At 41.4% G+C, this 14,604-nt stretch overlaps 2 protein-coding genes across 4 annotated transcripts in view; one reads left to right on the top strand and one right to left on the bottom strand.

Annotated features, from left to right (window-relative positions):
• LOC136002554 (amine oxidase [flavin-containing] B-like) overlaps positions 1-14,604 on the top strand; it is a 53,940-nt gene that overhangs the window by 33,305 nt on the left and 6,031 nt on the right. For both annotated transcript variants that reach the window (XM_065657720.1, XM_065657712.1), the window contains exons 6-13: positions 1,380-1,521; positions 4,257-4,406; positions 5,070-5,229; positions 6,663-6,759; positions 7,514-7,567; positions 11,122-11,179; positions 12,169-12,266; positions 13,363-13,474. In XM_065657720.1, the coding sequence (XP_065513792.1) occupies positions 1,380-1,521; positions 4,257-4,406; positions 5,070-5,229; positions 6,663-6,759; positions 7,514-7,567; positions 11,122-11,179; positions 12,169-12,266; positions 13,363-13,474 (871 nt within the window). The remainder of the gene's footprint in view (positions 1-1,379; positions 1,522-4,256; positions 4,407-5,069; positions 5,230-6,662; positions 6,760-7,513; positions 7,568-11,121; positions 11,180-12,168; positions 12,267-13,362; positions 13,475-14,604) is intronic.
• Positions 13,558-14,604, bottom strand: part of LOC136002538 (amine oxidase [flavin-containing] A-like) — a 56,907-nt gene continuing 55,860 nt past the window's right edge. Inside the window, exon 15 of one of the 2 annotated variants that reach the window (XM_065657695.1) lies at positions 13,558-13,602. In XM_065657695.1, the coding sequence (XP_065513767.1) occupies positions 13,573-13,602 (30 nt within the window). In that variant the 3' untranslated portion in view covers positions 13,558-13,572. Of the gene's footprint in view, positions 13,603-14,378; positions 14,445-14,604 lie in introns of those variants that run through there. The other variant, XM_065657685.1, reaches the window with a different exon arrangement.

Below are 14,604 nucleotides of genomic sequence, written 5' to 3'. Positions count from 1 at the left end.
CATTAGACAAAATACCTTTCAGAGTTGTCATATTTTACAGTATGTGTTTATACAGACAAATATTGATAAATATTTTTATAAATATACAAATATTTATAAATACTTTATTTTTTTTGGCTGTCAAGAATGAAGCCAGAATGCAACTTCATTTCAGAAATTGGATCAGCTTTTTCTTCAGCTGGACTTTGCATTTTTGGAAAGGGCAGAAGATGCCTTTTCTTCTGTATAGATCTACGGCTGTTTGAAATAGTATGTTTGAGGGACACTTTTCACTTTTCATCATTTTTTTTTAAGTTAGAAAACTGAAAAAAAAAAAGTAAGAAGCAACTAAAAATGGATTCTGTACTGGTTTTGGAAGTTATTGATTGCCTGATGTCTGACATACAAAATACCTATAGAATCTCAATCGCTGTCAATCACAGCACAGTTAAGCTGAGCATCTTCTGGTCCTGTTCATGTCACTTTAAACTCCTCCTCAGTGTAAGGGCAGAGGAAGTGTTTACTTCTAACAGGAGGAATGTCTCCTGAGCCTTAATTATCTCTGTCTTAGTGCACCACAAGACCTCATATGGGTTTATAGAGTAGTTCTTGGTAGAGCTGTTATAAAAGCACGAACTGGAGGACATAAAACAGTGATTCTTTTTGAGAGACAGGCCACTTTTCCACTTCTGTGGCTACCAGAACACTGTTTAAAATACTGAGTTAAGCACCCAAAAGTATTCTTTCCCTTTTCTTCCCAGACTTTTACATGAATGTTTACACGCTGTCTCCTTAATTATGGCTTCTTACTTGCATTTCTTTCCTTGTTGTGTTCCAGCTGCAGCACCGTTCCTGAGCACAGTAGAGGAGCAGGCAGTGAGGGGATGCTGACTAATCCAGAGAGCTTAGATAATTAGCTTAGACAAGATCCCTAAGTTTTTTATGACAAATGTTGAATAATCCCTATGCTGCGTGCTTGTGGGGCAGGCATTCAGCAGGTGCAAACAGAGTGGCAGATCTTGGATGTAACCCATGAACCATGGGAGGACGTGGTGGTTTTGGAGTCCAGTGAAGACAAGAGGGCTTGGTTCCCTTAATCCTGAGTCTAGGGTGACAAGCTAACTTTGTATTAGTAGCATAAAGTGACATGAACTTTCATTGGCTCTTGCTTCCCCTGGAGCACTAATTTTTGCTGGAATACAGCTGTGCTTGATTAACTTTTTTTTTTTTTAAATGTTGCATAAGAGGAATTTATGTTGTTTCCTACTTTAACTGAAATTAAGGAATCCTTTGCTCTCAGTGAAAGAAGAGGTTGCCAAAGGTAGTCTCTCCATTACTACAGAACAAGATTGTCACCCTTCTTCAGTTTTTAAATGAACTCATTTCTTGTGTTATTGCAGTGCTGCCAAGAGTTTTGCAACCCTGTTTGTGAATGTGGATGTGACTTCTGAACCCCACGAGGTCTCTGCCCTTTGGTTTTTGTGGTACGTGAAGCAGTGTGGGGGCACAACAAGGATATTCTCAACAACCAATGGAGGGCAGGTACTGTCAGCCATCACCTGTGACTTGTGACAGGCCCTCTTTTAACTTCATTCTTCTGTTTGATTTATTTTAGTTTAGAGGGCCAACTGAGACACCCATGATTTTGAGCCAGAAGCACATTGATAACTAGTTCTACTCATTTACATGTTAATCTGGATCTTGCAAAACTAGTGTTGAAAGCTGTTCCTGTGCTGAAGGCATCAGCTCAGGGATCAGTAGATTTGTATTAGTTCCTGACTCTGACTTCATTTTGAGTTCTGGCTAGAACACATACTTTGCTTACTCACATTGGAAAAAGAAAGTTTTACTCTATGCTTATTTCTGTCATGAGGCTGAAGCAAGCCTTACCACTTCATGGAGATGGCAATGCTGGCTGTACAAGTGTGCAGAGTTCTTCAAATTAATGCTGAATATGTAGCCCAGAGCTGGTTTCTCAAAGATGCAAGCTTCCATAGATTAAAACTGTTAAGATTTTAAAATCAGTCAGTTCCCTCAGCCGCTCCTCATCAAACTTGTGCTCCAGACCCCTCACCAGCTTTGTTGCCCTTCTCTGAACTCTTTCCAGGACCTCAATGTCTTTCTTGTAGTGAGGGCCCCAAAACTGAACACAGGATTCGAGGTGGGGCCTCACCAGTGTCGAATACAGGGGAGTGATCACTGCCCTAGTCCTGCTGGCCACGCTATTCTTAATACATGCCAGGATGCTATTGGCCTTTTTGGCCACCTGGGCACACTGCTGGCTCAAGTTCAGCTGGCTGTTGATCAACACCCCCAGGTCCTTTTTCGCTGGGCAGCTTTCCAGGCAGCTTTCCAGCCACTCCTCCCCAAGCCTGTAGTGCTGCCTGGGGTTGTTGTGACCCAAGGGCAGGAAATGGCACTTGACCTTGATGAACCTCATACAGTTGGCTTCAGCCCAACAATCCAGCTGGTCCAGATCCCTCTGTATGGCCATCCTACCCTCTAGCAGATCAACACTCCCTCCCAACTTGGTGTCATCCGCAAGTGTACTGAGGGTGCGGTCAATCCCCTCATCTAGATCATTAGTTAAGATATTAAACAGAACTGGCCCCAATACTGAGCCCTGGGGAACACCACTTGTGACTGGCCGTCAACTGGATTTGACTCTATTCACCACAACTCTGTGGGCCAGGCCATCCAGCAGTTCTTTGCCCAGCAAAGAGTATGCACATCCAGGCCATGAGCAGCCAGTTTCTCCAGGAGAATGCTGTGGGAAACAGTGTCAAAGGCTTTACTGAACAATAGGTAGACAACATCCACAGCCTTTCCCTCATCCACTAAGCAGGTCACCTTGCCATAGAAGGAGATCAGGTTGGTCAAACAGGACCTGCTTTTCATAAATGCATGCTGACTGGGCCTGATTGCCTGGTTATCTTGTATGTGCCATGTGATGGCACTCAAGATGATCCGCTCCATGACCTTCCCTGGCACCGAGGTCAGTCTGACAGGCCTGTAATTCCCTGGATCCTCCTTCCAGCCCTTCTTGTCGATAGGCATCACATTTGCCAGTCTCCAGTCAACTGGGACCTCCCCGCTTTGCCAGCACTGCTGATAAAGGATGGGAAGAGGCTTGGTGAGCACCTTTGCCAGCTCGCTTGGTACTTTTGAATGGATCCCATCTGGCCCCATAGACCCGTGCATGTCTAAGTGGTGTAGCAGGTTGCTAACCATTTTCCCTGGTATTATGGGTCCTTCATTCTGCTGTCAGTCCCTGTCTTCCAGCTCAGGGGGCTGGGTACCTGGACCACAACTGGTCTGACTATTAAAGACTGAAGCAAAGGCAGCATTAAGTACCTCAACCTCAATCTAGGTGTTCCTCCTCTGGCAGGGGGATTGGACTAGATGATCCTTCGAGGTCCCTTCCAAACCCTAACATTCTGTGATTCTGTAACTTTTTCCTCAGCCTCTGTCACTACGTTTCCTCCCACATCCACCAGAGGGTGGAGATTCTCCTTAGCCCTCCTTTTGTTGCTGATGTATTTATAGAAGCATTTTTTTGTTTCCTTTTGCAGCAGTAGCCAGGCTCAGGTCTGGTTGGGCTTTGGCCACTCTAGTTTTCTCTCTGCATAGCTTCGCGGCATCCTTGTAGTCCTCCTGAGTTGCCTGCCCCTTCTACAAAAGGTTATAAATTCTCCTTTTGTTCTCAAGTTCCAGCCAAAGGTCTCTATTCAGCCAAGCCAATCTTCTTCCCCGCTGGCTTGTCTTTCGGCACACAGGGATAGCCTGCTCCTGCGCCTCTAAGATTCCATCTTGTAGCTTGTTATTTATGATGAGGACGAGGGTTCCTACTTCTGATGCACAGACTTCTGCAGAGATAAGAGTGAACTCAGAGAAAAGTTTAAAAGTTTCAGCACTTTCCAGAAGTCTTGCTGACTCACATTTTAGGAAAGTTCATCAGTCTCACTTGGAAAACATATTTCACAGTCTGTGCAATCCATTTGGAGACCACATGAGAAGGGATTTTCTCCTGAGGTTACTGATACTTTTACTTTTGGCTAGTGGTCAAATATGAGAAGTGTTTGAGGAGTTCACTAAAAGAGAAAGGAATGTGAATATGTTTTCCAAGTGAGACTGATGAACTTGCCTAAAATGGTTTGATAACAACAGAAGAATGGGATTTGTTTAGATTGCCAAGCAAAACGTTTGCCATGATACGTGCTTCATAAGCACCACTCTGCTGATTCTGCTTTGCCAAGTTGTTCTTTTCTCTGTTTCAGGAGAGGAAGTTTGTTGGAGGCTCTGGTCAGATCAGTGAGAAAATAATGGAGCGCCTGGGAGGCCGGGTGAAGCTGAGGAAACCGGTTGTCCGCATCGACCAGTCGAGTGAACACGTTGTAGTGGAAACCTTAGATCATGAATTATATGAGGTAATGAAACCTTTAACACTAAGCAGTTGTTTGTTCTGGCATGGCTAGAAAACCTTTAGCTTTTCGTTTTTGACTTCTCCAAAATCCTGTACAAAATTGCAGCAGAGATTAAAGTGACTGTGACAGAAAGTCACACTTTCTCATTGTCCCCGAGTAATAGCAATGATAGAGCTTTAAAGTGATGCCTGAAAAGCAAAGTGCATATTTGAACTTTTCCTTCACTAACATCTCTTCTAGTATTCAGTAACCTTCTGAATTAAAGGATAGTTTTAAGATGAACAGAAGAATGTAGCTTAGTAGTAAACTCTCTGTGAAAAACACTTCAGACTTTGCTTCCAGGTTGTAACAGAGAAGTCCAGATGGAAGGAAGACTGAAGGACTCTTGTAACATGGAAAATCTTTCCACTGGCTTTTTTTCCAAGTGCTGGGGAAAGAGCAGGTGCCCATCATTGGAACAGATGGCTGTTTATATAATGCTTGTTTGTTGTTTAACAACCAGGATTTTGTGAGGTTTCAGTTTTGCAATTCTTATGCTAAATCCCAAAATTGCTTCAGAAGATACACCCTGCAGCTTCCCCAGATGTCTGCCAAGATCATTAGAGCAGTATACTTAGGATGAAGTAGTAGAGAATGCATTTGGCTTACATGTAGCTTCTTTTCCAGGGCAAATATGTGATCAGTGCGATTCCCCCAGCTCTTTGTTTGAAGATTCATTTCAACCCACCTTTGCCCCCAGTGAGAAACCAGCTCATCAACCGAATCCCCATGGGCTCAGTCATCAAGTGCATTGTGTACTATAAGGAAACTTTTTGGAGGAAGAAGGGTATTGTGTTTTTATTGAATGGTATAGTAGTGACAGAGAGAGGGAAGAGGGTACATGGTAATGGAGTAGACTTTGTGTTTGGAGGATGCTGGACCTTAGAAGGAGACTTCATACACTGCTATGCCATTTTTGCCTTTCCCTGTTTGAGAAACTTGAGAGATCGGTTGGGAAGAGAGGGTGGACGGAGGAATAAAAACAAGGAGGTAGGCATGAAGGGGGAACTCATGCCTCTTGCTTGTTGCTTTGGTTGTTCTCTGCTGTCCTCTCTTTTTCCTTCAGTGGCAACTGGGTGTGAGATGAGTCTCTCCCACTTGCGCAGTAATGTAAAGGTGCAAGTGATGTGTGACGAAAAGAGATTTTTTCCCATCAGTTATCAGCCTGCAAAAGTTCTGCCTTCTGGATGCACTGGGCAGGATTAATTGGAGCTGTCTCCACATAGATACCGACAGCTGGGCTAGTCATCCTGGACTCCCTTTACATGCTGAATACTTCTATCATGATTCCTCAGACTTCTTTTAGAACTTACTGAAAATATGACAAACTGCAATGTAATAGCACCCATTTCTCATTATGGGTTATAATGAGTCCACATTTGTGTTTGTCTACAAATCTCACCCAGTCTCCATCTCTGTTAATTATTGTAAGAGTTCTGGATTGTGGCTATTGGGTTTGGGATGGACTGGCAAGAGGTGACTCCCATTTCCTAGTAGAACCCACAGTTTGTGTGCTGTGCTTTGCTAACACATTGTTGTTTTAAGAACAATTTTTTTTTCCTCAAACTCTTATTTCAAAAACATTTGTGTTTTCAAAACAATGTACTGATATCTCCTCCTATGTCTGACATAAACGTCATATATGGAAACAACTGTGCTAGAGGCATTTGAACATCTTCAGTATCTGAGAGCAGTCTGTTTCTGTGCAATTAATAATTACCTTGCTAATCAGGTTGCAGAATAATTTATTTTTCTATAATGAATTCAACATCAGGAGATTCCTTGATTGTCCTGCTGGTTTAAAGATGCTTGAAAAAGATTGTTAATTGTCAGAACATCTCAGATCTAAACTTTCTCTTCTAGGGAGAATCTAGCACTTCTCTGACTCAAGGCAACACTACACTACACTGCCTTGCAGATCAGCAAGGGAGCAGCACACTAGTCTTTGTCACTTGAGGGGGATCACTTTACTTTTTCTTTGTTCTCCTTCCATCTGTTTTCATATCTCCCTGTGTTAGAATCATAAAATCAGAGGATAGAGACTGGGAGGGATCTCTGGGTGTTATCTAGTCCCATGCCTTGCTCAAAGCAGAGTGAATTTAGATCAGGTTGTTTAGGGCTTTCTCCAGTCAAGTTCTGAGTATTTCGCAACTTCTTGTCAGCTTGTTCCTGTGTTTGGATATGTGGATCCTCACTTCTTTTCCACCTTGTGCTTAACAGGGTATTGTGGTACCATGATCATTGAAGATGAGGATGCTGCAATTGGTTTAACACTTGACGATACTAAGCCTGATGGCAGCTTTCCTGCCATAATAGGGTAAGAGACGTAGAAGGTGTCTAGTCGATGCCTTTTTATTTTGTCTTAGAGGCAACAATTGAAATAAAACCTTCTACCTTTGAAGGGAAATACTTAAAAATATTTAGAGAGTTGAGTTTATCAGTGTGTGGGGAATATGTTTGATTTTTTATTTTTAAAAAAATTCTCTCTATGATTTAAATGCTAATTTAAAAAAATGAAATTTTGTATTTCTTTTTCTCACGGTCATCTTTTGCCTTTTTATGTGGCAAAGTACGAAATTGGAGAAGAGGAAAGGACGCAGAAGAAAAAAGGGGATGGTTACAGAAATGTAAAGTTTTCTCCAGATATTTAGCCTCCCAAAAATTTGTTCTCTAGAATTATATTTTGTTCTGTTTTGTTTTTTTGGTTTTATGTTGTTTTGTTTTGTTTGAGTATGATCAGCCTTAGAAAGTTTATTTAACAATAAATTACAGTTCAATCCCAGGCTTCATCTCATGTTGCTATACGCCTACATGCACTGCTGTATAAAATTAAGGTCATTGGGAAACAGCTCATACAAATATTTTAACCTGAATCTCAGAGTGGTTTCTTTCACAGTGAGTTCTGCAAGCAGCAGGCAGATCGTATAACATTATGCAGGGAGATGAAATGGATATTTTGGATAGAGATAATATTATGAATCACAGCACCCCACCATGAGGTATTGGCATTTTAAATAATGCAAGAAATGTAGTAACATAATGGAAGTAAATTGTTTGTGGTCTTCCTACAGCTTCATTCTTGCTCGGAAATGTAGAAGACTGACAGGTCTCACAAAAGAAGAAAGGTAGGTACAAACACTGGGGATCTGCATGGAATTCAAGTAAAATGTCTGTTACAAATCACCAGAGCAGGAAAAATATGCACTGATTTGAAGGAAGTTGTCTGTAACTTTGCAACTGTAGGAGGACATGTCACTTTAAGCAAGAAGATCTTGTAGGTGTTTTTGGATGAAGACCCCATAAAATTCCTCCCACCAGCCAGCAGATGTGGTAGCTAGCCCCTGCCCTTTGGACACTCTCAGGGCCCGGTTCTCATTTTCCAGCTGGGCTGCTCTGCTTATACGTGGCTTTTGCAAAAGAACTGCTCTAAGCTGCTAATTGTAAAAGCAGCGTAAACATTCTGCTACCCTCCCTGGAAAGCGTTCAGGGCCACTCTCATCCATCCCCATCGCGGCCTCTCTGGCTTCCTGCAAGTGCACCAAGCTCTTTGAAAACTTGTAAGAAGGACAGTTTTGGCCTTTGAGCTTGATTTTTTTTTTCTAATCACCCTGGAGGATCCTTTCAGTGTCTGTAACACAGTGTAACCTTGGGGTTGCTGTAGCTGCCATGAATGAGACTTCTGCATCACAAAGAGGTCAAAAAGCTGCCTCCAGCTCTCCACCCTCAGTAAAGGGAAAAAATGCCCTTCAGGCACAAATGAAGCTTGTTTTTACTGTCTTATTGAAATAAATCTATGCATACAGTGGTGCTCTTTTGTTTATTACTAAAATAGAATTTACAAAATAATGAGTTTTTTCCATCACACTGATTCACAGTATCTGATCAAATTAAAGCTAAAAGTAGAGAGTGTGGATATGAGGAGAGCCTTATTTTGACATGGAGAAAACACATTTGTTTTTAAAGCATGTCACAAGGAATACTGTGTCCAAGTAAACATTTTTACAGTAACAGCTAGTTTAACTATAGAAGGCATAGTCATCTCAGATTAGCTTTGCAGGTAGTCTAGCAATCTGTGGATAATGGGTCTAAATGGGGTTGTTAATGTCCCAGTCTTTTCAAATGACAGCCTGGTACCACAAATTTGGCGGGAATGGACAAGTCAGCATTTTCCTCAGCACTCAGGCTTTGAGATAGACCCCCAGCAGGTGGCTGATGATAAAAGTAGCGTAGGTATTCTGAAATCCAGTGTGCCCAGCATTTTAAGCCATCATAAACACCAAATGGTGTCTTATGCTGTGTGCCAATACGCTAGATACAGCTGAGCATTTTCAGTATTTCAGCTTCTCTTTCTGTGAAATGAAGGGCTGTCCTGGCAGTTTGCACGACACCATGAAGGAAAGGTTGCTTTCCCCTGGACGTTAATGTCATTAGCACAATTATCTGACTCTGCTGCTGACTATGGCCAAGTTGTAAACAGAAGGATTTTGAACTTTTATCTTTTGAGGAATGAACCTTAGACTAGGAAGGACTTTGCAGTTATGAAATATGCTTGAGTTGGTACCCGATAGAGGTACCCTGGTGCAGGGGTGCCTCTGGCTCCTCAAGTCCTGGTTACAGTCGACCAAGGCAGGAGCCCACTGGGCTGCCTTGCAGCTTCTGTCCTGCACATAAGCACAAGTCTCCTTCCAGTGGAAATCATGGTCCAGGAGGAGGCAGAGCACAAGCCTGGACCTTCTCCCAGGATACACTCAGAGTGCAACCAGTTTGTGTTGTTTAGATGGGGGTTATGGTGTTTGCAGGGAGGGATCTCTTCTGAGGACAGGCTTCTTGTGGCACCCTACAGAGGATGCATCTCGCTGAGATGCTCTGCTCACCTGTCAACACAAGCTGGGCTTTCTGTCTATCATGTTGATGGCTGGGTAAGGTTTTCAGTAACGCTTGGACATTAAGAGTAGGATGTAGAGTCCATGGCAGCTATCCTAAATCATGGCTGAGAACAGCCATGGGGATGGAAACCATTTTAATGAAGCCAGACTGAAGGAAGAAAAACTCACTGCTGCCTTCCAGCTGGTCTTCCCAGGCCAGGTGCCAATGGGCAATTACTGTGGTTAGACTGTGCCCTGCCCTTCACAGCTGTGCAACGAAGGTGATGGCATCACACACTGCTCTGGAATAAGAGGCCAGTGAAACGAGCTGAGTGTCTGCATGTATGCTGCTTCCACACTGGGCACAGTGTAACTCTTAACAGGACCCTACCTAGGTAGCTCCAGGCATAACATTCCTCTTATTTAGTGCTGGTAGCAATTTCACAGCTGAGTCCAAAACCAAGAAATAAGGATTTTTTACTCACTGCATATTCCAAATGTTTCATGCTAGCATTAGCCATAAATCCATAAATAAGTATTTATTTAAATTGTTCTAGGACAAGAAGTGCAGACATTGCACAGAGACCAGCTCATCTTCAAGGATTATTCTTATTAGGGAGAATGACCTCAGGATAGATTACTGTTGGTACAATTCAGTCCTTTAGAAACTGCATTTCTGGGTTTTTTTCCTGTCAAATACTACCTATTATTGATGAATAATTCCTTCCAAGGTCGAAATTTCTTAAGAGTCTGAAGATGCCCTTGACCTGAAGCTTAATGTTTTCTTTTGCACAGGTATTTTAAAATAACTTTATCTGTATTTGCAATGTGGTTAGCAAACAGCAGTGACCTTGCACCTTCTTGGAGCCCTGCAGCTGGCTGTACATGAGAATCCCTACCAGCCTCTGGTTTACCATTTCCAGGCTCCCTGAAGGGCAGATCACATGTGGAGAAAAAGCAGAGCACAGGCTTTCCTCATCTCCTTTCTTATAACATTCTTTGAGTTCAGCTGCTCCTGACTATAGCTGAGTTGCTTCATAGAGCAGTATAGATGTGGTTTCCTCATAAGCTTATATAGCTTGACGTGTAGCCCAGGTAGTTAGTGACCTGGGACTGCTGTATTTCTGTGCTCAGCATGGCTTTCTGTGGAGCACAGGATTTGCTTCCAGAAGTAAATATCTTTCCAGTGTTGTGTTTGCAGGTTTGTATTTCACAATTGTTAACTATTATTTCATCTTGATCTTCTTGTGTTTGGGAATTGGCGCAGTGTGGCTAACAGTAAACAGTAAGACCCAAAAGCTTTTAGGAACAAACTTAACTGTACTTGGGGTTTGCTACAGAATGAAGTATATTCATGGATTTATAGACTCATAAACTAAAACAGGAGGAAATTTTATAGATACAGAAATAAAGTACTGATTCCCTGAGAGCCTCAGGCTGTCAGTACCTGGATCTTTGTAGGAACAAACTGTAAGTTAGACTATACATCAAGACAAAAAAAGTGCAATGTCTTACTACTTTATTTTCCTGACAGCCTAGAGAACCTTTGGATAAGATATGAATTTGGGCTGCTAGACATATCTTAAGGGAACAGCTTGCATAGATGCTGGTAAAACCAGCACTTATGCAGCACAGGAGTTTGAGTGAGTTATTTCTAGTGATCCAGAGGCTGAGCAATTAGGATAGATCCCAAAAAGCTGGAATCTCAAGTTCATGCAGATATTAATACTTTTTCTTTTGAAACTAGGTCATACTAGAGGTGGTTTGTTTTCTCTTTCATTACACAGAAGTCTTACATTGCTTTTCTCTTGCAGGAAGTCGAGGCTATGTGAGCTCTATGCAAAGGTTCTCGGATCAGAGGAAGCTTTACATGTAAGCAAACAATCTAAGCTATGGATTCTCTTGTCAGACTGGTTGAAATGGGGAAGGGCAGAATGAAACTGGGATGCCGCCATGCTCCAGCACAGTGCTGCATAGTGTTTTGGAAAAGGTACCTGCTATGGGATCGCGCTTGCTGCCCTCTGTAGAGAAGTAGAGAGGAGGTTATGTCATATCTTGGGTTGTGTTTGACACTGAGGATAAGAACGAGCTTATGAAATGGTTAAAAGGCAGATATGTTCTTGCCCAGATTCATGTATAGTGTTCACAGTGTTTGCCACTATACATCTCGACTGTTTTCAGCTGTGACAGGTTTGCCTTTCCCCCTCAGTTTACGTAGAGCATAACGGTTCTTCTCTATTACTAGTTGCTAGGCTCCATTGCTGCATGTGGTTTTCTTTTTGCCTTTCACTTGCCTTCTCTTCCCTGTAATGGTAAATAACTGACAGGATTTGTGATCTCACACTTAGTTTATGTGATCAATGCCCTTTGTCCTTTAAGGGCAATTCTATGCAAGTTAAATTTGTAGACAGCAATATTGAAATGACATCTTTTAAAACACAACGACGTTGTATGCAGAACCATGCAAGTGTCATATGTTGCATTTTTAACAGTATATATTTCTATCCAATGTACATGTTACAAGTACTATACCTGTGTACACTAGAGGTTAATTTTGCTTTAAATGGCTCAAAACATAAATTTGTGCTGAAAGCATAAATTTACATCGACAGATTAAGAGGATTATGTTCTACAGTGGCCAGATTATCTAGTTTTTTTAAAAAATAGCTAGCAGTGTCTAAAATTACAGCTTATTGTGTTGGATCCATGCTGCATTAAGAGTCTTGTTAAATGTGCTCATCTTGTCAGATGTTGACATGCAACAAATCATATGCTATTCTCCTCTGCTGTCTCCTCAGTTCTTTTATTAGCTTCCTCAGGACTTTGTCCTTTCCTTCAGTGAATTAGTCTCTGTTTTATAGCCAGTGCATTATGAAGAGAAGAACTGGTGTGAAGAGCAGTATTCTGGGGGTTGCTACACAGCCTACTTCCCACCAGGCATAATGACTCAGTATGGAAGGTACAGTGTCTATTTATAGTGGGCTTTGGAGTAGTAAGATAAGACCAAGTTAACAAATATCCTCAGAAAGGGTCATAAATCCTCTGTCACTGTTCACTTTATACCTTTAAGATCACTGGGGAATATTTGAAAAAGATATTATAGCCTTCCACTTGTCTCAGTTGGACATTATGATGGATGAGTACGGTATCATTAGGGGTTTTTATTCACTTTTATTATTCAGTGAATACATCTGAGTAGGTTTTTTGAAGGAAGTTGGGAGGTTTTCACAATGTTTACAAAACTGGCTTCGAGTATTTGAGGTTGATGTTACTGTTTCTGGTACATCTTTAGCTGGTATTTTATAAATACTGACGAGAGTTAATTCCTGCCAACATCGACAGTAATGAGTGATTTCTCTGGCCTGTTCCTTTCCTTTTGGCAGTACAGTCTTAATACACTAATCAGTGTGCCATTGTATACAGTCCTCTCTGACACAAGTTTTTGCATGAAAATAAGATTTGCCAAAAAGAAAAAGACTTACTAGCCAGACAAGTTATCAGATTCAGATACGTAGTTTTTAATGTGGTGGCATAGCCCTGTTTTTGAAGTATAAGCTTTCACAATTTAAAAATAACTTAGAACAATAAAGCAATTGTAATGAAGAGCATATGGAAGCCTTAGTTTTTAAAGTAATTTTAATGATAATTATTGCAAATTCTGTCAAAAATAGAGTAATTTTTTAAAAATTACTTTTAAAAAAATTGTTTATTACTTTAGATATCATGGGGATGTATTTCAGAATGCTATACTGTGCCAGTAATGCCTCGCATTGGTATTTATGACACTGGCTGAAACTGTGAGATACAATAGGTCTCATCTCAAGCTGATTGTCCTTCATACCTATGAGCACTAGATTCACTGCCAGAAATAACACTGAAAGAGTTGCAGTGTAAATTTTTACAAAATATAATGCAGACTCCAGCTCAACTCACCCAAAGTTACCATGTTTAAGTGCTCGCTGTTATTTAAAACACTTCTATTCTAATACTAACCCAAGGATCCAAATTATCTTTTCTGATATGGCTGATGTGACTTACTGCTTGTTCCCCTCCAGGATTATTCGGCAGCCTGTCGGCAGGATCTATTTCGCTGGCACAGAGACAGCCACAGAGTGGAGCGGGTACATGGAGGGGGCTGTACAGGCTGGAGAAAGAGCAGCCAGAGAGGTACAGGCACAAGCCCAAAATGGGACACTGTCAAATTTCTTCTGGAAAATGGAAGATCTTTTGTTTGGCAGTGAGATGGGAACTGAGTGTTGACATCTTCAGGTGTTCTGAAATCTTGATGCAAATCCCTGCAAAGGGGATAGGCTTCAAAAAGGATGAAGGTTTTGCATTTAGATTTGGAATGCTTAGGACAGACTTGGGCTATTTCATCAAACTCTTCTCTGTTTCCAGGAAGGAAATCCTTTCTTCTTTAACAGAAATCCTGAATTCTCACGTAGTCATTTTTTCTCCCAATTGAGCCCTTTGTTAGTCATCATGCTGAGAGATCATGGCCATTAGCCTCACTAGGAACAGCTCAGTTCTGCATCTCTGCAGACCAAGCCAGTCCCTTCCTCAGCTGTTTCCAACACCATTGACACAGTGACATGTCATTGAGGCAGCCTTGCATAAAGTCCTTAAAGAAAGACTTAAATATTTTGCTTCTGAAAAAATTGCAAATTTCTCAACTGTTTTCGGGAATATTATGATTTATGGAGCAGCAAAAGAAATTTCACCTTTGTTCTATGAGGTGAAGGGAACCTTCCAGCTAAGAACTGCAGTCATTAAACAGAAATTGGCCTGGAAGGGATCTGGAGATTCCATATCCTTGCCCCAAAATACAGGGATCAACTGTCCCTAAACTATCCCATTTGTGAAGCCTGTACCTAACTTGGTCCTGAAAACCTCCAGAGGTAGAACATTACAGCAGAACCTCCATAGGCCTCAGCAGGGAAGTTGGCAAATGAGCTTGACTCGTAAAAAATCTACTGTTTCCCTTTTCTCACTTACTTGTGAAAGGAAAATATGTTTAAAATCCAATGCGAGGGTGTTTCTCACTCTCTTGTATTGAAAAGCTGACAGGGTCTGTGAATCTTGTTTAAAATAAAAACCCACCATAAAAGATGGCAAATCTTGTTAAATCTACAAGTACCTGAAATAGGAAAAACATTAATATCACCACCTCAATTTTATTTTACTGTAGAAGTAGTTAATCTTGCTATCTTTCATGACTATCATTTCAGATAATCTTTCCTATCCTGCTCATCTCTAATATCTTTGATACTTTGAATGGTTACTTTTCCATTGTGAAG

This window comes from Caloenas nicobarica, chromosome 1 (assembly GCF_036013445.1).
Source record: "Caloenas nicobarica isolate bCalNic1 chromosome 1, bCalNic1.hap1, whole genome shotgun sequence".
Lineage (NCBI taxonomy): Eukaryota > Metazoa > Chordata > Aves > Columbiformes > Columbidae > Caloenas > Caloenas nicobarica.
The sequence above is the reverse complement of the archived record's forward strand: the minus strand, read 5'-3'. Positions and strand labels throughout refer to the sequence as shown.